Raw genomic sequence first — 12,366 nt, 5'->3', positions numbered from 1 at the left:
TTCAAAAAGGTTATTTTCAAGAAAGGTGGTAAATAGAAACCTGTTGCACATCGATCCCTTTACCCCTGTTAAATTAGCTCAGCGCTAATCAGGACACATGTGATACAAACGACAGCCCCTTTTCTGAGGTTTGGGGTTAGGATCAGTTACCTAGAACAAGCTGTGATCACTTCTGTGTTCCTGACACACACACACTCAGACAGACATATGCCAACACGCACACACACACACACACACACACACACACACACACACACACACACACACACACACACACATACCGAGACACACATATGCAAACTGACACCCACACACACACACACACACACAGATTCAGACAAGCATTCACGCATATATGCAACACATATTATCAATGCTCAAGTCACTCATCTCACTCAACCACTCAACATGATTGTGTTGGCTCTGCAGCTTTTGGGATTTGCCCTAAATGTGTGGGGTAAGTTATATTATTGATTTAAAATTATACAAATTATTTTATTCTTTTATAAAAATTATAAAAGAATTTAAAAAATATTTGTATAGATATTTAGCACAGCTGAAATTATTGCCACATTTTTTATCCATGTAGATGGACAGAAACTAATATTCATGCCAAGTTGTCTTATTAGTACTGATTATGCTTTTATATGCATTAATAGTTGCATATTATGCATATTTGTTTTTATTGTTTTATTTTTGCATGATGCCAAGCTCTAAAGCCTGCAAATGCAAAATACAATTATTTTCAAGATGCTGCAGATCTATTTAGTGTTGGCTAATATATTTTATCATCCAACATTTAGGTTTGGATTTCAGTTAGATATTAAACATTTTTAAGGAAAAAAAACATAATCACAGGAACATATTTTCATGTGATTTTCATTTTCCATGTGCAAATTGACAACAGTTTTTGTTATATATAATTCAGAAAAGTTGGCTGTCCTTGGATAGAGCTTTGTGAACTCAAGGAAATACCACAACAGAGGTGTTTATTGGCGGGAGAGACGTCTGAGGAGGTTTCACTGTGACTTTGAGCTCTGTGGAAACCCCTTTCTGCTGTATGGAACTGAAGCATTTCTGAAAAGACTGTAGTCTGTTCATGAGTGGCCAATCGATTTAAAGTCCAGTACACATTACAAGCTTACCAACTGCAGCTGGGAAACAGCAAGTCAGCTAACAGCCGACCAGTCTCTTGTGAATGGTGTATGTCAGCCTCATCCGCAAACTGCACTGTGATGCGCTTCATAATCTTGTATATAACGTAATCTCGTGACGCTTCTTCAGTTTCTAGTTCCTCGGCCCACATGCTGCTCTTGAATCCAAGCTCTTTTTCCGCACTGTTCTCAAACCGTTCTCAAAAGTGTCCCCCCCCCCCCCCCCCCTCACACATTTTACACATTTATCTTGATATTTTCTGAAAAGCAGGCAAGTGTATAGCCAGCGGTTAAAAACGTAACCACAGATTCTCTCCGAAAAATGTCCCGCTCGCTAATCATTCGGCCCGTGCCATTCTTAACGCAGTGCGAGAGCAATTCGCGCTTGACCCGACATAGGGAATAGAGCTTGTCCCCATTCGTAGTTGCAGTTGCAGTGGAATGGAGATTTCTGCCCATTCTGTACGCGCGCTGAGATGTTGCTGAGCGTCCTACAGATGGAGCGTAGGCTCCGTGCCTCAGGCGGGGAGGGGTGACTGTGATTGCGGCTTTTCGCTCTGTGATTGTTTTCAGTGCCGCAGCGGTCGGTTCACTCTCATTTCGGCAGCAATTTGCAAGGGCAAATAAAAACCCTATTTTATACCTTTTCCATTTTTATGAACCATAAACCCACAAGACATAAAATATTCCTGTCTCAGCTCAGTGGCACATTTTTATATTCTCTGCATTTTTAATGTGTGTTAGTGTGCGTGTGTCCTGAGTCCTTTATCGTGCTCTCCCTCTGTCTCTAAGAATGCATGCCTGTGGCTCCTGTCACTTCACACTCATATTCTTTTTATGTGAACACAAATTTTTACAAGGTGCAGTTTCTGCATTGAAAATAACTCTTTCACTTAAAATTGTTATGAATTTATTTACTTGCTCTAACGAGTAGCGGTACTTGCTCCGATACTGAAGCTTCCTGGCCAATGACAGAGACGCAGTTCAGTGACAATCACTGTCAAGTCAGAAATATTCAGCCTTTTAAAGCCGGTACTGTTCAATCTGCCAATTAAGATTTTGGTCCTGGTGTTTGCCTGTTGCCGAGGGGCTAGCTCAAGGTTAACGGTGTGTTCTGGGAGAGCAGGCAAAGCAGGCCAGCCCTGGTTTAACTATGAATCATTTAAGAGGGCGGCATCTGGAAATGGGTGTCCACTTTGTGCGCTTACTCTCACAACCTATATACAGGGCAGTCATCATTTTGCACTTCCAGTAATAAAACTTCCATTAGCTTTTTTTTCCATGAGCAGGGTAAGGGCAGGTTGGTATGCAGGGGATATGTATACCGTCATATTCCAGGCTCTCAAAATTGGCAGGGTTTGTTAGGTGTCCCCGGTGTAATGCACTAATGCTGCTGGTTATGTGAGAGGAGGGGGAAGTTGAGGTGTTGTGGGGGGTGGGGATTAGGAAGGTAAATTTGGAGAATTTGTGTTTCATTAGCGAAATGGAGGTTTTCATTAGGCATCACCTCACTGAGTGTGCTCACATTCGTCGAGTGTCAGGACGCATTGCCCTTCCTGCCCGTCTCCGGCCCTCTTCCTGAGCGCCAGGATTGGCCAGCCTCTAATGATGATGTCATCATTCCTTTCCCCCATCTCAGCTGTAATCAGTGAAAACAAATGTCTGTCCACTGGTCACCATGTGCACAAACACACACACGCACACACACACACACACACATAAACAAACACACACACACACACACACACATCCACACACATAAACAAACACACACACACACATCCACACACACACACACATAAACGAACACACACACACACACATAAACAAACACACACACACAGACACACACACTCACACACACACACACACTCACACTCACACACACTCACACACACACACACACACACAGACACACACATAAACAAACACACACACACACACATCCACACACACTCACAGTGTGTGTGTGAGTGTATGTGCATGTGTACACACACAACTGCACATAGATAAGCATACATATATACACACATTCACATACACATAAGTATAACCCTTTCACTGACATGCATGCACACTGACACACACACACATACACACACACACACACTCACACACACACACACACACACACACACACGCAGTCACACTCACACACACACACACACACACACACTCTCTCACACACACACACACACACACACACACTCACACTTACACACACACCCACACACACCCACACCCACACACACACACACACACACACACACTCACACACACACACACTCACACTTACACACACACACACTCACACCCACACACACCCACACCCACACCCACACCCACACACACCCACACCCACACACCCACACACACACACACACACACACACCTGTTTGCACTCTTAATCTGCGCTTGAAACCAAAGAGGTTTTTAAAGATGAACATAAAGCTAATCACAACAATGATAAAAAAAACAAGGCCAGAGCTTCTCAAACAGTTGCTTTTAGTCACCCTCACATCAATCACTGCCATAGCGCAGGGACACAGCGGAACACACTGTCAGCACTGCCCATAGAAACCCGAGCCATCGCAATGACAGACAGAGCAGCCTGTCATCACATTGTGTAAAACGGATCACCCTGCTTCACCCTGGCACACACACACACACACACACACACACACACACACACACACACACACACGGGCATATAAAAAAAAAATCATACTCATTAGCCTTTTTCACAGACATAGCCCACTCTGTCGCGCTCAGCGGAAAACCTCTGGAGCCCGTCCAGAACAGAAGCGGTCCAGCTGAGGGGCAGGCGCGGGCCTGACGTGCCGGAGGAGGAAGCGCAGGTGTTCGGGGACGGGAAGCGAGGAGCAGAGCCGCGCTCCCGCCGCACGATCGCCGAGGGCTGGCTGCTTACCTTATAAGGAACAAAAAGGGTTTGACAGAAAGCCACGAGGCGCTCAAAAAAGGAGAACATGGCGCTGCGCAGGCGGATGAGGCTGCGGCTAGGTGCCTGAGCCCTTTCAGGCGTGTCTGAGAAACCCCACGTCGAGTCGGGCGGGGAGTGGAGGTCACTGGGTGGTGACAAAAAAACAGATGAAAAAAACAAGTGCATCGCATGAGGAACCGTCTCTTGGCAAATCGAAGCTGACTGATGCCCCCCCCCCAGTGTTCTGTTGTGCGACCTCTCTGACCTGATGTAATGGGAATAAGCAATGCCCTTTTTCTTGTGGGATTTAAATATTGTATTAACAGGCTGTGTGTCTGGCTTTCTATTCTGCACACACACACACACACACACACATACATACATACACACACAGAAACACTTATACACACACAAGCACAAACACATGCACGTACTCAATGTTCTGATAAATACATGGTTACTTACTCACTTACTGATGAATTATCTGGACACTAGAAAAACTTTTCAGTGAAATGTAATAAGATATCTACAAGGTTGGCTGCTGTAGCTATAGTAACTAAATTGAATCACTGGATAGAGAATATAACTCATGGAAAGGTGCACACTATCTCCAATGTCTCACTCTGCAAAAATTGTTCTGGGCACTTAAGGGGACTCATGACAGTAAATTTGACCTTTTACTTTCTTTTATTTTACCCTGTGTATGTACATGTGTACGTGTGTGTGTGCCTGCCCCTTACCCTAAACCTCAGAAAAGGGGCTGTCATTTTTTTACCACCAGTGTCTAGTTTAGCGCTGAGCTAATTTAGTTGAGAAATAAGTTTCAGTTTATCACACTGGATCTTTTGGTTTCATCACTCTCTTGCAGTTGAGTTTAACTGATGCAGGATATGGTTCTTTAGTCTCCCTCTCGTTTTATCGTGGTGAACCATGAACCCTGCTCTGCACTTTGCACCGCTCCCTCCAATCACACTCTCATGCACCCATCTTTTACTATCACTACCTGAATCTTCCACAGTTTCTTATCTGCATGTAAATCAGCTCTCTCTCTCTCTCTCTCTCTCTCTCTCTCTCTCTCTCTCTCTCTCTCTCTCTCCCCCCCTCTCTCCCCCCCCAGCCAAAAGCCAAAGCGAGGTGGACATGGACGTCGAGATGGAGGTAGAGAGGAATGTCACAGGTGTCCTGGGGGAAGAGGTGGTGTTGCGGTGCCAGTACACAGGCCAGGAGGAGATCATCGTGTCCTCCTGGGACCTGAAAGAGGGCCTCAAGAGTATGCGACTGGTTGGTTGGATAAATGGGCCTTTAGCAAAGAACACAGACTTCAGCCTACCTGCCTCCGCTAGCAACCTGACCGTGACCATGCGGGTCAGCAGTCTGGAGGCTGAGAGGGAGTACTGGTGCAACTTCATCACTATGGTAAACTCATTGGAAAGCGATGTCTTCCTCACCGTACTGGGTAAGTCCCTGACACGCAAAGGCTCATGGGTACACTACCAACACGCCTCAGAATAATATTGTGGCAGTTGCAACAAGCCCACCTACCCATTACTGTAATAAAATACGGGCCAAAGAGCCCTTGCATTGGGCAGTTGGATATGTGGTTCATGTGAATACCCTCCTCCCCCACCCCCGCTCGTGTTTTTTCCAAGTTCGGCCCGATGTTCAGACAAATGTGGAAGAGACGGTGGAGAACGGAACGCAGTATCAGACGGCTTCATGTTCCGCCATCGCCAGTAAACCCGCGGCTGAGATCAGCTGGTCCATCGACAGCGACCGCAACGCGGACGGCTCCTTCTCCGTCTCCGAGACGACGGTGCTGCACCTCAACGGCACCAGCACGCTGACCAGCGTCCTGCGCTTCCCGACTCACCTGCAGGACAGGGCTGAGGTCACCTGTGTCATCAGCCACCCCGCCCTGCCCAAGCCCATCCTGGAGAGCGTGAGAGTGCAGACCTTCGGTACGCCCGTCCAGCGCCGCTCCCAGCATGCATTGCACACTCATACACATTAAAGACAGCGCAGTTATGGCTGCTGGACCAGTGTGGGATTTCTCTGTCATAGGGCTGTATGTCATTGTTATTTTTATATTGCATGCATGTATGTTTTTGTGTGTGTTTGCAATCTGCATATGCTCATGAATGTGTGTGCAGGTGTTTGTCTGCATATGCTCATGAATGTGTGTGCATGTGTTTGTCTGTATATGCTCATGAATGTGTGTGCATGTGTTTGTCTGTATATGCTCATGAATGTGTGTGCATGTGTTTGTCTGTATATGCTCATGAATGTGTGTGCATGTGTTTGTCTGCATATGCTCATGAATGTGTGTGCATGTGTTTGTCTGCATATGTTCATGAATGTGTGTGCATGTGTTTGTCTGTATATGCTCATGAATGCGTGTGTATGTGCAGTACTGTATCTGCATTTGCCCTTCATGTGTGTGTGTGTGTGTGTGTATGTGTGTGTATGTTTGTGTGTGTGTGTGTGTGTGTAGTCTCTTAAATACATCAAGATAAGAGTAAGAAAACCACTTACCAGTGTCTATTTAAAGTTTTAGACAGTCTCGTGGGTTTGCCATCTGTCCCTCTACACTGCTGACACAGTGTGGCTTGTTGATCAGGGTTACGTGGTAATGCAGTCTCAGTGTGCCCTAGCCGGACTGTGTCAGAGGATGTCTGTCAGTCAGAGTTGCTCTTCCAGTCTGTTTCCTGTCTGGCTGCACTGGGTGTTCTGTCTGTCAGATCTGGCCGAGCTCTCAGCACGGAAGCTTTCTCTGCTCTCGCACAGGTGGAAAAACACCTGAGAAAGCACACACTCAATGTGGCTCCTCTCCCACGCACACGCACGCACGCACATACCAGCGCAGACACACACACACACACACACACACACACACACACACATATACACACTCAATGTGGTTCCTCTCCCACACACACACACACACACACGCACATACCAACACATACACACACACACACACACACACACATACACACTCAATGTGGTTCCTCTCCCACACACACACACACACACGCACATACCAACACATACACACACACACACACACATACACACTCAATGTGGTTCCTCTCCCACACACACACGCACGCACATACCAACGCAGACACACATACACACACACACACACACACACGCACATACCGACACAGACACACACACACACACACACACACACACACATACACACTCAATGTGGTTCCTCTCCCACACACATACACACATGCACATACCAACACATACACACACACATACACTCTCCCACACACATGCATGCACGCACACACACGCACATACCAACACACCCACACACACACACACACACACACACATACACACATGCACATTCCCACACACACACACTCTCCCATACACATGAACTCGGCACATACCAATGCAGACACGCACACACACACATACCAACACATACACACACACACGCACATACACACTCAATGTGGTTCCTCTCCCACACACATGCACACACGCACATACCAATGCAGATACACACACACACACACATACCAACACATACACACACGCATGCACATACCAACACATACACACACACATACACTCTCCCACACACATGCACGCACGCACACACACGCACATACCAACACACCCACACACACACACACACACACACACATGCACATTCCCACACACACACACTCTCCCACACACATGAACTCGGCACATACCAATGCAGACACGCACACACACACATACCAACACATACACACACACACACACACACACATACACACTCAATGTGGTTCCTCTCCCACACACATGCACGCACACACACACATGCACATACCAACACACCCACACACACACACACACACACATGCACATTCCCACACACACGCACACTCTCCCACACACATGAACGATGCACGCAGACACGCACACACACACATACCAACACATACACACACACACACATACACACACACTCAGACATGCCTTGGCATACAGTACGAACACATTTTGAGAATATCCACAAAATGCACTACACACCAGCATGCATCCTTTGAGGGTAAACTGTCAATAAAGCCACAGAACTGACTCCAGAAACTGTAGAGCAGAGCCACCCCATTCTTTAAAGGAATGCATATGCATTAGGCTTTTCAGCAATAAAATGTGTACACACAGATGCCTTTCTGTTCGGAGCCAGATTCAGCCTCACCCCACTGAACTGTGAACACTTCTGCGACAGCTGACAGATCTGAGAGCACCAACAGCTGCCTCTCACATCTGGTCCCGGCTCTGTCTCTGCGAGCGGAAGAAGGGACGATAAAAATCTCTGACTGTCCAAGTGAAACGCGTTTTCACATTCACACCTTCGTGTGAACTTGACGTTTCTCTCTCTCACAAACTTCCTCTCTGTTTCAGGAACTCAGCTGGCGAACCTGAGACACTCAACGGTTATTGTGAAAAATGAAATGATCACCTATCGCTTGTGTTTTGCAGTTGCGCCAAATGTGACTATTGAGACCCGGGGTGCAAGTGGAGGGGCGGACCTCCTCGAGATCTTGTGCGTGGCGGCGGGTGGAAGGCCCGCCCCCGACATCACCTGGCTTCTGCCTGGATACGCACCTGAGGGCTCACCTGAGGGCTCGTCTGTGGTCCGGGAGCGCTGGGATGAGCGGACCAACACGGTGACGGTGTTCAGTTCAGTGAGCCTCCAGGCGCACCTGCACGAGGGAAAGGACGTCACCTGCACCGTCACTCACCCAAAACTTCTCCAGCAGCTACAGGCGACCGTCACACTGCCCACATACGGTGAGGCCACGCCCCCTCAGAAAAAGCACATTTAAGACACTGTCAAATCACACTGAAGCAAAACTGCACCAAAAAGGCTCACTTATGGCTCACTTGGTTAGATTTAAACAATAACAAGCACAGCAAAATTGCTAGTGTTAAATCAACTCTGACAGAGAAAGAGAGTATCCCTGGTGGACTATTAGTGTTGAATTATGTTCATATTTTAGACCGAACTGCAGATTTCTGGCACAGCGGCTAATTTGTGGCTGTGTGAAATGTTGCAGAATATATTCACAAGCATCTGATGAGTCTAGACATTTTTATCAGCCTTTTTTGTGACTGGCTGAGGCACCTCAGCCATTATTCAGTTTTTTTTTTTTTCGAGATTTGCATATTCTGCCCCGCACTTTAGCCGGTACTGAGGAAAACAGACATTCCACCTATGACATTCCCTCTCTACGTGCACCTGGCGGTCGAGCTGCACGTTCACGCCTGTTTTCCGTTCTGGTTCCTCAGTGGTGGAATGACCTGCCTACCACTGTCAGAACAGCAGAATCCCTCCCCCTATTCCGACGCAGACTCAAAACCCACCTTTTCAAACTCTACCTTAGTCCTCCCTCCTGATTTCCCCTGCCCCTCCTTTCTGATATCCCTATCCTTGTCTAACGTTTTTTTTTACCCCCCCAAAAAAAAAAAAAAAAATTCTGATGACAACTATGTTTAGAACAGCATTTCCTGTGTATTTTGCTAGTTTCTGGATGTGATGCTCTGACTTATGGTAGAACCTATGCACTTGTAAGTCGCTTTGGATTAAAAGCGTCTGCCAAATGACTAAAATGTAAAACGTAAAATGTAGTGTGGACCCTGTTTAGAAAGACAATGCATCGCTTTCATAGGTCTGGCACAATTACCAGAGAATTCCTAACCTCCCTCCTCCACTTCCCCCCCCCCTGTTTACGGCGTAGAGTTGTCCGCTGTGAGGGTGTTCAGACAGGAGTCTGCTGAAATGCACCCTGGGAGCGAGGCTGAGGGTCAGGTGGTGTTGACGGAGGGCCAGAGGAACGTGAGCATCCAGGTGGAAGTGACTGGGAATGTGCCTCGTTACAGAGTGACCTGTGGCAGGTATGGGTGAATGTTTACACTGCTGCTCGGTGGACGGGCATCAAATATGTCACACAAATATTAAAAAGTCGCTTTTTACGCATGTTATAATGGTGCTGATCTTTCTGTGTGATGCAGCTGCATTTGTAATTGCAATCAGGTTCTTATCAATGACAACGCTTTTTGGCAGCTTTCATGAAATGTTTTTCAACGCACATTTATTTTATTTTTTTATCAGCGTAAATTGAGTTTGTGCATGTACAAAGTTATTTTTCAGAGGTAAACATGAGCCATATTAAACTGGATGTGGTGAATACATTAGCGTGCTTTCGCTGTTCTTTTTGGTTTAGCGAAACCTCACGAGGAACGGAAAAAAAGCGCTGGCATTTAAACGCTGCTGAAAAACATCACCATCAAAGCTGCGTGCACGGCACAAAAACAGTCTGTTTCCGGCCTTTAAAGAGACCCTGAGTGTCTGCTTTTTATGTAAAAGACAAAACCCCCGAGGTGAAGCAGAGTGCTCGCTTTGTTGGAAGTTCTCGCACGTTTTTCTGCTTCTCTTTTGTGAGAATTTGTGTTCAGGGAGAACCTTAATTTTTCTGTGGGTAGACGCGCTGGGAAGAGACGCCTGTCTCTGTCTCTTTCGCTGCCGCCCTTCTGCTTCACCTCGCTTTGGCACCTGCCTTTGTCACTGCATAGCCAATCGTGTGAGCGGGAAGGCCAATCACGTGAGCGAGTCAGCCAATCGTGTGAGCGGGAAGGCCAATTATGTTAATTAAGTCAAGGACTGTAGAAAGGGAGGGAATTCCCTGTAAAATATAATGGCGTCTCTGCTTTGCTTTCCAGACTGACTTTGATATCTCATTGTCTTTGTCATGGTGGGAAAGTAATAAGTCACCAGGCCCACACTCAGGGAGTTGCCAAAGGGCTTCAATTGTTGAAAATGTAAGAGTTGACTCAGAGTCTGACAAATCAACACTGCACAGACATTACATGCATTCATTTAGCGTGCAATTAAAGTTTTCTGCGACCCCTCCCCACCCTCCCCCACCATGCGTGTGTTGACGTTTCCATAACTAGATTGCAAAGCTGTCATTTCACTGTGACAGAAAGACGTGATTTGACGTGAAGACTAACGTCATAGTTTCCAGCCTTCCTGACGTGTGTTTTTTTTCTCTGTCTCTCCAGGGAAAACGGTTCCCTTCCTGCAGGTATGGAGGTGATCGGGAGTGTGTTCCGTCTTGAGGGCCCAATAGAGCCTCTTCATGCTGGGCTCTACACCTGCCAGGCCTCCTACTACAGTCACAGACTATCTGTGGCACTGGAGATAGTGGTCACACCTGCGGTTGTGCTGCCAGGTATGGGCAGATTTAAATTGCTGAGAACTTTTAGCTTCACGTGCTATTAGTGAGCTGTGACTTCATATTCAGCAGAGTGCACCAGCAGATTATACATCTCATCGCTTACCATAATTTCCCTCTGCCTTGCTTCCCAGCGGCGGCTCCTCCCAGCATTAAACTCCAGACCAGGGAGGATGTGGATCACCGCATCCTTGAGTGCTCGGCCTCCGATGGCTTCCCGGCGCCTAATGTGTCCTGGAGGCTCCCCGAGGCCCTTTCCGGAACCATCCAGTCGAGTGCCGCCTCCCGGAACGGAAGCCACTCTGTCACCAGCGTCCTGCGCCTGCCCGTCTGCTCCTCTCAGGAGCACACGGTGGAGTGTGTGATAGAGCACCCCGCGCTGGCGGCACCGCACACTCGACAGACCACACTGCGCGTGTGCGGTAAGTGCAGGAAAGGAAGCGGAGGGGAAACGGGGGGTGACACGTGTTCCCCCATACTGACACACACACACACACACACTCTCTCTCTCTCTCCATGCTCAGCTCCCAGCAATGACAGGAAAATAAGGAGACTGCCACTGACTCACTAATTTGAACCAATCACTGTGGGTTGCCATGGAGGGAAAACACTATTGGCCCAAACAATGTCAGTGGTTGACGACTCACTGTAGATCCACCAGTTATGAGGGTTCATGAAACCACACTTTTCCATGACTAGTTTACTCCACATGCTGTACTCATATGTACCAACGCAATCATGGTTTTCCCATCTAGGATACCAGCATATGTTTGCGGCCTGGCCAGGTGGAATCCCATGATTTCATAGTTTAGTCACTACGGGATCTGCCACATCTGAACCCCCTTCCCCCAATGGACGCGGTTGTGTCTGTATCCTCACAGCGAGCCCGAACATCACCTTAAGCTCCAGCTCTGTGTGGGACCAGGGCGCGGAGTACACGGAGGTGGAGTGCTCGGTGGAGGGAGGCGAGCACCGCGCCACCATCTCCTGGAGCGTGGACTGTGACGACTGCGCCGGC

The 12,366-nt window shown here is 47.5% G+C and overlaps 1 protein-coding gene across 1 annotated transcript in view; it reads left to right on the top strand.

Moving 5' to 3' along the window:
- The first annotated feature begins 317 nt into the window (after window positions 1-317).
- Window positions 318-12,366, top strand: part of si:ch211-149e23.4 (uncharacterized) — a 23,626-nt gene continuing 11,577 nt past the window's right edge. Inside the window, exons 1-8 of the mRNA XM_061217937.1 lie at window positions 318-457; window positions 5,213-5,551; window positions 5,745-6,053; window positions 8,593-8,904; window positions 9,852-10,008; window positions 11,176-11,345; window positions 11,483-11,770; window positions 12,230-12,366. The exon at window positions 12,230-12,366 is cut by the window's right edge and continues 175 nt beyond it. Coding sequence (XP_061073921.1) covers window positions 409-457; window positions 5,213-5,551; window positions 5,745-6,053; window positions 8,593-8,904; window positions 9,852-10,008; window positions 11,176-11,345; window positions 11,483-11,770; window positions 12,230-12,366 — 1,761 coding nt within the window. The 5' untranslated portion in view covers window positions 318-408. The remainder of the gene's footprint in view (window positions 458-5,212; window positions 5,552-5,744; window positions 6,054-8,592; window positions 8,905-9,851; window positions 10,009-11,175; window positions 11,346-11,482; window positions 11,771-12,229) is intronic.

Source organism: Conger conger, chromosome 13, assembly GCF_963514075.1.
Source record: "Conger conger chromosome 13, fConCon1.1, whole genome shotgun sequence".
In the NCBI taxonomy this organism is placed as follows: Eukaryota; Metazoa; Chordata; class Actinopteri; order Anguilliformes; family Congridae; genus Conger; species Conger conger.
This window is presented reverse-complemented; position numbering and strand designations above follow the sequence as displayed.